Below are 13882 nucleotides of genomic sequence, written 5' to 3'. Positions count from 1 at the left end.
TCTTGCAACTGCTTGTCAATTTCCATAAACTTTGTGCCTGACACTCCTTAATTGCAGTCACTTATTAATTCCTGTTCTGCTACGCATACATTAGTGTTAACAGGCGACAAGCCAGGAGACTGGTGAAAGGAAAACAAACAGGAAAAAGAAAGTTTTCCAACGCTGTTCAAGGAATGGCAAAAAACGACGATAGCCGTGTAATTGAGTTGATAACTGCGACTAGCAAAGAACTTTAATCAGCTTTTGTGAAAATATTTTGGACTCGTATCTCTTAGATCCTTCTCTAGCTTAAGTGCCTTTTTGAATAGAAATTAATGCACATTTGTAATTTATACAACGAATGAAAGGGCATTAATCTGAGCAAATAACAAACAAGGCTACGAATCGGTCTCGCACAGAATTCATTCGTGAGATAAAGATAAAGTTTTTTAAATTGGCAGCACAACTGCTTATTGTAACACTTAGAATCAATACATGAACAACTGTAAGTCTTACATAAAGTCGAGAGAATCGCAAAGTAGTAAAGTATAAATAATAATTTTTACTGGCAGCGCAGTGGACAGGTTTGTGTATGGTAAAGGAAAACTTACATACATCATACGCATGTGTATACACATCCAGACATACATGCCAACACACAAACATGCATACATGCATACATACTTCCATACATACATACATACATAAATACATACAAACATACATACATACACTCATACATTCATACATACATACATTCATACATACATACATTCATATAATACATACATACATGCACACATATTTAGAAACATGCATACATGCATGTAGATGTGCATATTACATATATCATGCATGTAGATATGCATATTACAAACATATATGCATGCATGTAGACATATATTTACACATAGAAACAAAAATACAGTTTCTCTGATTGCCAACCTAACATATTATTTTGCTTTAAATCAACGCATCAAAATCTGTAAATATTTAGTTTATGAGAATCGCATAGAGGAGCTATATTCAAAAAAGAAGTTATCAAACAGGTTGATGAAATTTGGTCTGCACAGGCCAAGCTTTTATCTGTAAATTCTAAGCAGCTTTTCCCCTACTTTCCCCTACAATTTGCCATCAGGTAGCTAAATTTTCCGTTAATATTAAATACAAGAAATTTTCATGTAGACCTTCGAGCAGAATAAAAAAAAATGTGTTTTAATACAGTTTGTGCGCATATAGACAAAATTTAAAAATCTTTGAAAAATGTCTTTAATCATTTTTTCTAAAGTTTTGAGTATGAAAACGTTGGAAAATGGATTTGAAGTCGATGATGGAATATAACACATTAGGTAATTGATTAACAATCAAGCAATCAGTCAGTCAAAGAAAATACACTTTTGTTATAGTAGAGTAGGATTTGAGCCTGCGATTCCCATTGCTCGGTGGCCTTAATGACTCCGTAACTTTTGCAGAAAATTTATGAGATGCTTAAAAGATAAGTAGTTGGCTAGTTAACGAATGGAATATTTTTAGTAAATCCAACAGATTCCAACCGCTTGCTCTACATTCCACATAATAAGTGCTACGATAATTTGCAACTATTGTTATCGTCATCAGCTGTCTCACTCTCTCTCTCCTTTTCTGTCTGTCTGTCTCTCTCTCTCTCTCTCTCTTTCTCTTCCCGCTCATATATCTTGAGCACACTCCCTTGGCTGGTTTGGGTGATATATGAGCCGATTCGTGGACGTCAGCCCGCCAGCTCGCCAGTCCAGCGCTAGCTAAATGGAAATGTTAATTATCTGACAACGGAAACGCTTTAAGTTAATGTGAGCTGGCAGCTGGCCGCAGGCATTTAGAAGGCCCCTGTCTGGCGGCGAGCTCCAAACTAAGGATTCCAGCTGCATGGAACGGGATGAGCTTCTGGCTGGCGACGGGTACGGCGTCAGCTTGAATCGTGATTTCACAAATGTTTGAATTCAGAGAAGCCGCAAAAAACTTTTAATTAAAAACTTGACGCTTGACTTGCTAAAAATATCAGGGGTAATTTAAAGATAGAAGGGGAGGGGGGCAGGTTGAACCAGTTCACCAATAGAACTGTCAATCCGTGAGCATCAGCTGAGCCCAGGGAACGCATTACTGCAACAGGTTGCACTCGAGCACAAAATGCAGCGATTTGCGTCACGTTCGCCGTCGTCAGTGTAATCTTATCAGCGAGCATGAGGAATGGCAGAGCTCTGCTGAGCCAAGCAGTGGTTGAGCCATAAATGGGTGGAGGGCAGCGCACGACGAGCACAGTCGAGAAGATGAGCCTCAGCGACAAGGTTGTGATTGTGACGGGCGCCAGCAGTGGCATTGGTGTGGCCATTGCACAGGTGATGGCCCGTGAGGGAGCGCATCTGTCGCTGGTTGGACGCAACGTGACCAATTTGGAGGCAACGCGCGCCTTACTGCAGAAGCAGAACAAGGCCATCCAGGCACTGACTGTCGTCGCTGATGTTACCAAGGATACGGATGTGATTATACAGCAGACACTGAAGCAATTCGGACGCATCGATGTCCTGGTCAATAATGCCGGCATCCTGAGCACAGGTTCGCTCATCGATCTGGACATTAACGAATTCGACACGGTGCTCAATACGAATCTGCGCGCCATTGTGCTGCTAACCAAGGCGACAGTGCCGCATCTGCTCAAGACAAAGGGCAATGTCGTCAATGTGAGCAGCTGTGCCGGCATCTGTCACTTCGCTGGCGCACTGACCTATGGCATATCGAAGGCGGCACTGGATCAATTTACAAAAATTGTCTCATTGGAGCTGGCGCCGCAGGGTGTGCGTGTGAATTCGGTGAATCCCGGTTTTGTGGTCACCAATATACACAGTCGCATTGGCATTGTGGATGAGGAATACAAAAAGGTGCACGAACGTGCCGTCAATTCCCATCCATTGGGCCGCGTCGGCGATGTCTTTGAAGTGGCCGAGGCCGTTGCGTTTCTGGCCAGCTCGAAGGCCAGCTTCACCACCGGCGCCCTGCTGCCCGTCGATGGTGGCAAGCATAATTTTACGCCACGTTAAGTGACACCAAGTATTCCCAGTTGCCTCGAGGTCACACTTTCATTATTATTATTATAATTTTTTGTTTTTTTTTTTTTTGTTTGCCTTTTCTATTTTTAAGCGGAAATACATGCAAAATGCGAATGTTATTTGAAATTTAAAACGTGTGGCTTCAAACTGTGCATCGTCGTGTCTCCAGACCAGACGACCCCAAAGTGACCGTCATGGTTTGCCCTACACTCGGACACGCCTCGAGCTTATCAGCTTATCACGAGCAGCCGCACACAAGCAATTCAGTTAACTTAACCGCCGACCAGAGCATGTCCATCATATATGTAATGCCTCCAGATACAGCTGACACTGGTTATCACAGACCACATGCGTACATGCGTATGGGCTTTCCTAATCTTAAGCCAGCACCTATCAGCCACTCACAAATATTGGGTTTTTTTTTTTTTTTTGGGTCTCTTCACTGAAGGAGAAACTCGAAATGGGTCGGTCATTGTTCCCCTAACGAAATGGGTAAACAATGTCGGGAATTTGACTTTGGGACAACTTTGGGATACACTTACGCCAAGCTATGGTGAATTGAAGAGTTTGAAAAGCTCGCGTCAAGCTTTAGCCGTGCACTGAACCAAGCTTGAAAGCTTTTAGCTTATGCATCGGCACAAATAAAGTTATAACATAAAATCGGTTGCTTTTTTTCATAAATATATTTGAACTTATTTGCTCAATATTTAAAAAAAAAGCGGTTGCTTCACAGCTTAGACAACGTTTTTTCCATCTATTTACTTTTCCACCCATTTTCCGCCCATGAGAATGCTTAAATTCACACCTACTATCTTTAAGCCCCATTTGCACCCAGTGGAGTGATTATTTAAAAAGATATTTGAAAATAAGATGAAAGAGATGCAGCAGCTTCTAAGTAAGCAAAAGAAAAGCCATCGACCATATTCTCTTTGAAAAACAGTAGGGATATCCGCAGACTAAAAAGACTCAGTTCTTCCGAAAAGTCCGAAAAACATCTTCAATGAGTACCAAATTTATTGTACCAATACTAGGAATATTACAATTTTAAGTTTCTTCCAAAGTCAGGAAATTATTTCCCGGCAAAATCACTCGAACTTCTTTAAAAGTAGGCTAACGCTGGAGAAATTCTATGCAAAATGCTAAAACGCAAAGCAATCTTTTAAATTGTTGACACAACATCCAAAACTTTTAGAAAAATGTTCACTTGACGTGTCTAAATTACAGAACAGAGTAAGAAAAGAAATTCAATTTGCCTTTTTTAAAGATATTAGAGCTGCTCCAACAGTGCTTCTGAATGCTCGAAATAGCATTGTTCGACAAATTTTCGGTGCGAAACAACCTGTACGGGGCACCATATTCAAGTGAGCTCAGGGAGCTCAAGCAATATATGGTTCCTTTTTTGGTAGAAAAAATGATACAGGTAAATAGCTATAACTGTTGAGCGGTGAGACACTTGGCTCAAGTGATCTAAGCCCAATAATAAGCATTAAAAAGAGTTGCTTTCCTGCATAGCTAATTTAAGAACCTGCCTGTTCTAGCAGCTGACTTTGGTGTGAAGCACTTCCACTCTTTCAAAGATTAAACTTGTTGCGAATTTTAACGCCTCAGCTGTTAAACGCTTGAAATGAATCTTAACATATATACTCGTGCATAACAGAGAGTGTGTTTAACCAGAGCTAAATTAATGGCAAGCATTTAACTGAGAAGCTTTTCTTCAGATGTTAATAGTGCAAATTAGCATTTTTTATAAATTTTTCATTTATCTTTAAATGTTATATACTTATAATTATTAAAAGATTTTTGGTTAATTCTCTGTCGGGCTGCTCTTCCATTATGATGTACGAAATTAAGTTATATTTGTTTTTTTTTTTTTTCAAAATGTTTGATATTCGAATTTACGATATTGAATTTAAATTTGTTTAAAACGATATTTGGTTATTTGCTGTTAGAAATTCGAAAATACTTTACTTTAGTTAATGGATTCAAAGTTCATTATTTAATTTATCATATAGCGAAATGTTTCTTTTCACAAACTTTCAACTCAAAATGTTATATTATAACATTTTTTTTATTTGTTTATTAGTTTAGTTTAATAATTTTTTTAAATATTTTTAGTGGTTAAACGAAATTTGATTTATGTAGTTAATTTTTTACCACAACACAAATATTGTTGTATAATTTTAAGTTTATTTTTTAAAATGTTGTAATTGATTGAAAGCATATTATTTTTTTTATAATTTAATGTTTGTTCTTTCAAATTTGTGGCAATTCATTAATTTTCATCACAATGCTCGAAATGAAGTGTTTGATTTTTCAACAATTTCCTTACAAACTTTCCTTAGTTTCAACAGCTTTGCTGATGCTGAAAGTCCAGTACAAAGAAGCACTGTTGGAGCAGCACTGATATCTTGAGCAAGAAGAGTACACATAGCCAGCTCTGGATGAGCTATGAAAATCTACAAGTTCTGATTCTAGTAATTGTCAAACTTTTCACAGGGTAAGTTTCAGTTAGCACTAAAAGTTTGCGTCTATTTTTAACTGACTAGCCCAGCGGATGGTAGATGTGTTCCAAAAGCTTGGTAGCCGAAGGTAGCGATATGTGGCGAGCTTTTGGCATGACATGCACCTTGCAACCCCTAAAAGTGTTCAGCTTAAAGCTGAAAGCAACCCCATTAATAAAAGCGCTGCCATGGAAAATGTTGGCAACTGTCAGTGCGTCAAAGGCAGTCGCAGCGTGCGCATCGTGACTGCAATATCCAACAGCCTCATATTGTGGCCATAACTGAGCACTCGAGAACCACCCACACCCGCCCACATATTAGCGTGAGGATTGCACAGCTGTTGGAATTGAAGAAGCGACCGATTGATTTTTCGCAATTGAATCTTAAGGCGAACGTTGCAGTTGCGTGCTGAAAGTGTGGCAAGTGAGCTGGCCAGGCACACATATGGAAATGAATGACACGCTGGCCGAAGGTCAGCAGCCAGCGAGCAGCACCAGCAGCTGTGACAATGTGCAACCAACAAAAACAACGACAACAACATCATCAACAACAACAACAACAACAACATCAACAATTATCGCTGTCAATGTGAACGAGGGAAACGTTGATAGTCAAGCATATCCAGAAACAGATCCGGAGGCGGATGCCGAGGATGAGGCGCAGCCATTGAGCGAACGCTGGTCACCATTGGGCGCCAACTATGATGATGCGAACAGCGCCAGCTCAGAGCTGATGACGAGCGGCGGCGACTGTGCCGAGCTAGATGAGCCGCAGTTGCTTGGATGCCTGACACTGGACAAGCCGCCGCCGCCGCCGCCGCTGCTGACAGTGGGCACAGCTGGTGCGGATAATGCCAGCGAATTGGCACGTTTGCGCAGCATTGAGGAGGAGCAGGAGCTGCTGACCAGCTCACTGTTGGCATTGACCTCACAGTTTGCGCACGTCCAGCTGCGCGTGCGACAAATTGTGGAGGCGCCCACAGATGAGCGAGATCAATTGTTGCGTGACCTAGAGGATTTCGCCTTTCAGGGCATACCGGAGGTGGCGCAGCCCAATAACGACCATGGCACTGATGAAATGCAGGCAACGACGGCACCACCCGATGGCCAGCTGATCGAGCAGCTGAAGTCGCAGCTAACGGAGCTGGAGCAATTGGCGTATGATTCAGGCACGCCGGGCGTATTGCCGCAGCATGTGCTGCTCGAGAAGCAAAAGTTCATACTGGACGAGCTGCGCACCAAGCTCAATTTGCAGGTGGAACAGCATCAGTTGCCCGCACTTAGCACCGAACAGCTGCGCCATCAGGTGGACAATGCCATTGGCGAGTTTGTGGGCCCGCTCAAAATGAAGGAACAGCTGGTGGCACAGCTCAAAACGCAAATCACCGATCTGGAGCGTTTTATTGCCTTTCTGCAGTGCGATACCGCTGGCGCTGGCGGAGGCGGCAGCGGCACCACTAGCGCCAGCGACAAACTAAAGCTACTTAGTGGTGCCTACAATAGCTATGCGGCCAAGCAGACAGCCCGTCAGACACCCGGCCAGCTGCCCGTAATGGCAACCACATCGTCGGCAACAGCAGCGGCAGCCAACATGAATGCAGCAGCAGGCACATCCTCCGCGGAGCATGAACCACGACGCGAAAGCCTGCACAGCAAGGCGCACGGACTGCTTGACAAGGCATCGCTGCTGATGCAAATGTTTGCCACAACCCATTTCGCCAAGCGTCAAGCGGACTTTCAGCAAAACTCGCTGAAGAAAACGCACAAGGGCAACCACTGGGGGTGAGTATCCAATAATGGGCAATTATATTGTCATACATATACTTATAATGGGAATTGGAACAGTTGCGAGAACATTTGAAAATGCGTTACGTTTGCATGCCACGGTGGCAACGTCACCAACAATACCAAATCGATGGACAGACAGCTAGTCGATTAATAATATGCTAAAATTTATCGTTCGATCATTGTGGCAACGCCATGTTGCAAAGGCTGGCAATATCGCTGAGCGACATGCTGGCAGCACAGATCGATAAAATGTTAAAATCAAATTTAACTGACACGAAAAATTAAAGTGTTGATATTTCTAATACATATTTGTTTTCTTCTAGGGATCTGCGCGCACAGCTGGAGGTGGACATCCAGGAGGTAGCCGCATTGGCCGCCACACTAAGCTGCGATCGCCAAAAGTTGGCCAATATCAAACGCGCACTGCGCCAGCAACAGCAGCTGGCGGCGACCAATGCCAACAACGCAAGCGGCTCGTTTAATGCACAAAATGGTGCATTAACCACATTGCCGCCACGCTGCAGGCGTGCAGTTGCCAATGCTGCCGCCGCTGGCCACGAGCTGACGCCGTATGCCGCAAGCGCAGCGGCTGCCGCCTCATCTGACTCGGATGAGGATATATACGAACGATACGACTGGGACAAGGACAAGTCTATGGGCCGACGCATTGTGCATATGCGCGGCGATTCCATAGCCACTATCGGACGCGAACTGACCAGTGTGGTGCGCAAGAATTTTGCGCGAACACTGCAGCAGCTCATCCAGCACGGACTACGCATACCAGCCGAATCGGCGGCTACCAGCCTGATGGTGCCCTTTATGCGTTGCCTGCACCCGGGCGCACAGCGTGTGGCGGCGGGTGCGGCGCCAGAGATGCAATTTCTTGGCATTGGTCGTGCCATGCACGCCTGGGAGCTGATACTCGAGTACTATAATCTGAAGCATGGCGAGGAGTACAACAATACGCCGGCACGGAAGCTATCCCAAAGCTTTCAATTGGATATTGTGGATGCACAGGTGGTTACGGCCAAGCAGAGCCTGCTGAGCGCCATTGGCATGATCCTGACCATGCATCGGCCCTACAAGCGCAGCTACAACGCCCATTTTAAGGCATTAATCTGTGCCGGACTTAAGTGAGTGCCCAATCCTATGCTTAAATACCCTCTAGACATTGCAAACTGGGTATATTGTAGTTGTGCAAATGCATTCATCCCACTCCATGAAACTTATATACCCGATTAGATTGTAGTCATGCGAGTCTGTCCATATACCGCATACCACATGATAACAAAATTATTCCAAATCGATAAATATCGATCGATAGCGTACGCCTTCGAGGCTTATATATCGCAGCACATAAGCGCTGGGTTGCTTAAAACTTAGAATTAATATGTTTTTAACATAATCAATTAAATAGATACCTAATTTGAATGTAGATAAATTTGGAATGCAGATAAAGTGTAGGTGTAATAATCGATAACAACCCAATTTCTGGGTAATCGATATATATATATACATATATTTATATGGTAGTGCGGGCAATATATATATATATGTATATGTATATATATGGATTTGGTAGCTAGATCAGGTATGTTTCAGATATTTAGTGGAGATCGAGAAGTATCAATATCTAACCCTGTTAGCTTAAATAAACCAAAAAATCTAGTTGCTAAGGCAAAACTTGAAATCATGTGCAGGATAACATGCGGACGGACACTCCCGCCCAGAACCCAACCCCTTGCTTAAGCAGTTAACTTATGCACTTCTATTGAAATTAGTTCATAATCTATGTTTCTTGTTCGCAGCGCACATCTTCTGGTGGAGTGGCTTAATCTGATACTCAGCTGCAACGAGCTTATTGATACATACTATACGTCCAATAGCTATGTGGCGTGCACGGGATTCCGCGACTCGCTGCGCTCTATTGATGCGCTGTCCAAGTTTGATTTCGATTTGCCCGTGGATTTGGCTATACGGCATTTTCGCAATATCTAAACTGAATGGATCGATCGATCCACCGATCCACCGATCGACCGATCGGTTAGTTCGTTTATGGCATCTCGTAATTTTTGTTCTCCCTTAAAAGCTAGTTCAACTCCTGAATCTTAATGTATAAATATGTGTATATAACTTTAGATATGTCCAATTAACTAATATACCTACTAAATACAATTACTAAACCTAATGCCTAAAAATCGCTCATATAAAACTGATGGATACACTGGCTCACCTTTTCGCCCAGTGGACGCTGCAGCGGACCACAGCACAGACCGGCCAGCAGTAGACGTGCCTCGGCCTCGCTTTGGCACTTCCCGTAGGCATCCAGCAGCTGGCGCGGCGTTGCATATCGCTCCACAATGGCTAAGGCACGATCGATGGAGAGAGAGTGCAGCTGGAGCAGCTGCTGCACAAACACCTCGCGCACCGTCAGCTGCGCATTGCGTGCAGAGTCCTCATAGAGGGCTCGAAACTTGAGCAAGCCCACATGACTGCTGCTGCTCCGAGAGCTGTGCTGAGACTGTGCCTCCAGCTGCGTCTTGTCGACGCTGTGCAGCGACTTGGCCGCGTGCACATAGAGCTGCTCCAAGGCGCTACTCACGCCTCTCAGATAGCACATGGAGCGATAGTGATTGTCAGAGCGTACAACTTGAATGTTGGCGGACTGAATGCGCGCGTTGGTCAGCGCCTGCAGCAAGGAGTCCAGCGGCAGACCGAGCTGCTCATTGTCGCCATAGTCTTCGATCAGATAGATAATGTGCGGCAGACCACACTGGGCCAAGCGATGCTTCTGCTCGTGAAATCGGCCATCGCGTATGCTGCTTGCCAAATCGTCCATGCGCTTGCGCTCAACGATGTAGGGCAGCACCAGCTCATTGCCGGCGGCATCGCGTGCTATCCACAGAAAGTCGCCGACGGTTAGGCGGCGCACTTCGTGCTCCACGTTCAGTGTCTGCAGATAGCTGCGCGTCTGATCCAATATGCGCTTATTCTTGCCGCTTGTCTCTTGCGTGTCGACAAGCAGCACAATGCGATAGCTGCCCGCGCACATCTGGACGATGCGCTCCCGTTCCTCAGCTGCTGCCAGCTCCTGCAGCGCTTTTTTGGTCAATTTCTTGGGTTGCTTCAGAAGCTGCTGCTGCTGTTTTTGCTGTTTCTTTTGCACCACTTTAACCACTTGTTGAACCTGCTCCTGGTACTGTGTTACAGTCGCAGCCATTGGCAGCGTTCCTTTGCTTGCCAGCACCTGGTATTGCCGCAGCTCATCATCGATGAGCTGACAGAGCGTTGAGCCAAATCCACGCAGAACGGCGCACTCGCGGCCGCTGTAGAGTGGCAGCGGATAGTTGCGCAATGCCTCCAGCGCCTGCCGCAGCTTGTGCTGGGACTTGCGATTGCGGCGCTCGGCCTCATGGAGCCAACGTTCTAGCCAGCGCGTAAAGAGTGGATTTGGTTCCAATAGCTTAATTTCTAAGCGTGCTTCCATATCCCCGCCAAAATGCAAACTGAGGATGCCACCTAGTTGAAAAAAAATTTACGTCTTAGTGTGAATGGCAAAGGCAACTAGATAATTTGTGCTTCAACAGCTGATGTTATATTAATTCTTTGCATGCATATTTTAAAAATGCGTGCTGACTTCTGTTAAACCTGACTAGGTTTGTGTGCTGCCATCTGTTAACAATTCTTTGAAAATGATTGAGCAGCATTGCACGCATGCGCATGCCATCTATTGACAGCTGGTCACACTGCACACCAACTATCTTGTGCAGCGTACACACTTTAAAATTGACTAGGTTGTGTGCCTCCATCTATTGCGATGACCACATCGTTGCAAATGTTACATGACAGAGGTGGGAATGCTACTGCTAAAGTAATGCTTATGGATGCACTGGCTTACCTTTTGGCCAAGTAGCGGACCACAGCACAGACCGGCCAGCAGAAGACGTGCCTCGGTCTAGTTTTGACTTTTTCCAAGATGAAGAGAGAATGCAGCTGAAACAACCGCTGCACAAACCACCTCGCGCTCTTAACCGGCAGCTATGGTCGGACTTAACCTCCAGCTGCGTCTTGTCAGTGACTTGGTCATGTGCATATAATGAGCTGTTGCTCTTGTTGCTTTTGTTGCTTTTGCATCACTTTAATCACCTGTTGAACCTGCTCCTCACACTGTGTTACAATCGCAGCCATTGGTAGCGCTCCTTTGCTTGCCAGCACCCGTGGCCGCCGCAGCTCCCCATCGAAATGCTCGGGATCGCTGTGCAGTGACAGCGGATGGTTGCACAATGCCTTCAGCGAATGCTGCAGCTTGTGCTGGGACTTACGATTGTGCCGTTTGTAGTTATGGAGACTGAGTTCTAGCAAGCACGTGAAAATTGAATTTAGTTTTTGCTGCTTAATTGCGAAACGTGCTTCTATAACCGCGCCAAAATGCAAATGGAGGTTGCCACATAGTTGAAACAATGGAGAGGCTTTTGTGTGAATGGCAAAGCAATACGATAATCTCTGTGGTAACAGCTGATGTTACAATTAATATCGTTTATCTAAATAAATTAATTTTAATTATCTGGCGCGAGCTGACTTTTCTTTAAAACAGCCGCCATCTATAGTCTATATTAAGGTTTAAAGTGCCAGACATTTAAGAAGAGCATGCGCTTGTCAAGCAATGTGCCGCCATCTATTATTCGTTGACACTGCAACTAATTTGTGCAGTAAAGCCGTTGTTATAAAACATATTATATTATTGGCGTTGAGACTTTTAAGGCTGAGTTTTGTTTTTAAAATAGACTTGGTTTGTGTGCCGCCATCTGTTGTCATTACTTGAATTTCAAATGCCAGATATTTTAGAAAAGGTCATATCTGTTTGTGCGCATGTGCATAATTTACCTCCATCTATTACTAATACTTATATTTTAAGTGCGCATGTGCATGTCCACGGAATGGTCCGCCATCTATTGTCGATTGGTTGCTCTGAGCTACCACATCGACGCAAATGATACTTGGCAGTGCTGCCAGCCGTTGCAAAACTACGCCGCCGTGTGAATGTTTAGTAATTCTTAAACGTGCAACTTTGTTTTGCCGCAAGCTGCATTAAGAATGACTACAAAACCGTCCAGTAGCTGCAGCAATAGCAGCACCAGTCGTGGCAATGCTAATCCTGGTATTGATGACATCAATCTTGAGGCGCTGACACTCAGCGAAGGCATACGGGACTCGCCCGTCTGCATTATTGTGCTTGGCATGGCCGGTTCCGGCAAGACAACGTTTACACGCAGTCTCATCCAGCACGCCCAGGCGCAGTTTAATCCGTATGTGGTCAACCTTGATCCCGCATGCCGGGAGGTTCCGTATGCGGCGCATATTGATATACGCGACACGGTGAACTACAGAGAGGTGATGAAACAATATCAGCTGGGCCCCAATGGCGGCATTGTGACTGCGCTGAATATGTTCACCACCAAGATGCCCAAATTTGCGGAGCTGGTGCGTCGCGCCGGCGAACGTGGCCACAAATGGTGCATCATCGATACACCCGGTCAAATAGAGGTGTTCACTTGGTCAGCATCGGGCAGCATTATCACTGAGGGTCTGGCCACCATGTTTCCCACAATTGTTGTCTATGTTATGGATGTTGTGCGCTCCAGTTGCCCCACCACATTCATGTCCAATATGCTGTACGCCTGTTCCATATTGTACAAGACGCGGCTGCCCTTTCTGATAGCGCTCAACAAGGTGAGTGCAATAGATATAAGTAAAACAGATTCTTTAAGGGCTCATATTATTTTCGTTGAAACAGATTGACCTGAAGGACTGCAGCTTTGTGCAGGAATGGATGACCGACTTCGAAGTGTTCCAAGATGCACTGGAACAGGAGCACAGCTATGTCAACAATCTGACGCGCACTATGTCGCTTACATTGGACACATTTTACGAGAATCTAATCACATGCGGTGTCTCAGCCAAAACGGGCATTGGCTTTGCCACCTTGATAAAGCACATTCTCGACTGTGTCAACGAGTACGAGCGCGATTACAAGCCGGTGTATGAGAAGATGCGTCTACAGCGCCTGGCCGACCAACAGGCCATTTCATTCCCAGCAACAGTCGTCGATGAGGCAGGCACAGCGGTGCCCATGGGCCTAAATCTGACTGTTAGTTATAAAAAATATATGAAAAGAACCTACCTAATTACTTTTATATACCTATTTGCAGGAACCAACAAGCAATGCGGACAACAGCGTATTTCTCATGGCGCCCAGCCTGGTGCCGGTACAAATGGATGCAGATACAGAGGAGTCAGAGGCCGATGCCAAGAATACAACAGAGGAGCAAAATTTTCAGAGTTTCGTTCAAGATCATTTGACGGCGCAGCAAAACAAACGCGACAAACAGCAGCGGTCGCAGCAGGAACAGAAATCTTAGGCGATAGATTAAGCTCGTCAGTAAATCTAGTTTTAAGCTAAAAGATAAACAAAAAAAAAATTGATAGCTATACACTGTGAAAATCGTAATGAAATCCTTATAATTTATGCAGTTAG

General features: G+C 44.7%; 4 protein-coding genes across 7 annotated transcripts; 3 read left to right on the top strand and 1 right to left on the bottom strand.

Annotated features, from left to right (window-relative positions):
- The first annotated feature begins 2262 nt into the window (after nucleotides 1–2262).
- Nucleotides 2263–3192, top strand: LOC6635561 (3-oxoacyl-[acyl-carrier-protein] reductase FabG). The gene has a single exon (XM_002058999.4). The coding sequence runs from the start codon at nucleotides 2283–2285 to the stop codon at nucleotides 3048–3050; it is 768 nt and encodes a 255-aa protein (XP_002059035.1). The 5' UTR covers nucleotides 2263–2282; the 3' UTR covers nucleotides 3051–3192.
- Nucleotides 3193–4215: 1023 nt separating this feature from the next.
- Nucleotides 4216–9533, top strand: LOC6635562 (RUN domain-containing protein 1). 3 transcript variants are annotated; one of them, XM_002059000.4, is made up of 5 exons: nucleotides 4229–4479; nucleotides 5402–5556; nucleotides 5621–7341; nucleotides 7671–8480; nucleotides 9156–9533. In XM_002059000.4, exons 3-5 carry the CDS (start codon nucleotides 6005–6007, stop codon nucleotides 9343–9345), a joined length of 2337 nt encoding a protein of 778 aa, XP_002059036.2. In that variant the 5' UTR covers nucleotides 4229–4479; nucleotides 5402–5556; nucleotides 5621–6004; the 3' UTR covers nucleotides 9346–9533. The 3 variants fall into 3 exon arrangements, with proteins under 3 accessions (XP_015024639.1, XP_002059036.2, XP_015024638.1); XM_015169152.3 differs by having other exon boundaries at nucleotides 5611–7341; XM_015169153.3 differs by lacking the exon at nucleotides 9156–9533 and having other exon boundaries at nucleotides 4216–4479; nucleotides 5611–7341; nucleotides 7405–7814.
- Nucleotides 8659–11793, bottom strand: mus81 (mus81 structure-specific endonuclease subunit). 2 transcript variants are annotated; one of them, XM_002059001.4, is made up of 2 exons: nucleotides 11246–11793; nucleotides 8659–10866 (listed from the first exon to the last, which is right to left on the bottom strand). In XM_002059001.4, exon 2 carries the CDS (start codon nucleotides 10832–10834, stop codon nucleotides 9539–9541), a length of 1296 nt encoding a protein of 431 aa, XP_002059037.1. In that variant the 5' UTR covers nucleotides 10835–10866; nucleotides 11246–11793; the 3' UTR covers nucleotides 8659–9538. The 2 variants fall into 2 exon arrangements, with proteins under 2 accessions (XP_002059037.1, XP_015024581.1); XM_015169095.3 differs by having other exon boundaries at nucleotides 11494–11793.
- A 586-nt stretch (nucleotides 11794–12379) lies between these two features.
- Nucleotides 12380–13877, top strand: LOC6635498 (GPN-loop GTPase 1). Its single transcript, XM_002059002.4, has 3 exons — nucleotides 12380–13077; nucleotides 13142–13495; nucleotides 13557–13877. The coding sequence occupies exons 1-3, from the start codon at nucleotides 12442–12444 to the stop codon at nucleotides 13764–13766; spliced, it is 1200 nt and encodes a 399-aa protein (XP_002059038.1). The 5' UTR covers nucleotides 12380–12441; the 3' UTR covers nucleotides 13767–13877.
- The last annotated feature ends 5 nt before the right edge of the window (nucleotides 13878–13882 follow it).

This window comes from Drosophila virilis, chromosome X (genome assembly GCF_030788295.1).
Source record: "Drosophila virilis strain 15010-1051.87 chromosome X, Dvir_AGI_RSII-ME, whole genome shotgun sequence".
NCBI lineage: Eukaryota > Metazoa > Arthropoda > Insecta > Diptera > Drosophilidae > Drosophila > Drosophila virilis.
This window is presented reverse-complemented; position numbering and strand designations above follow the sequence as displayed.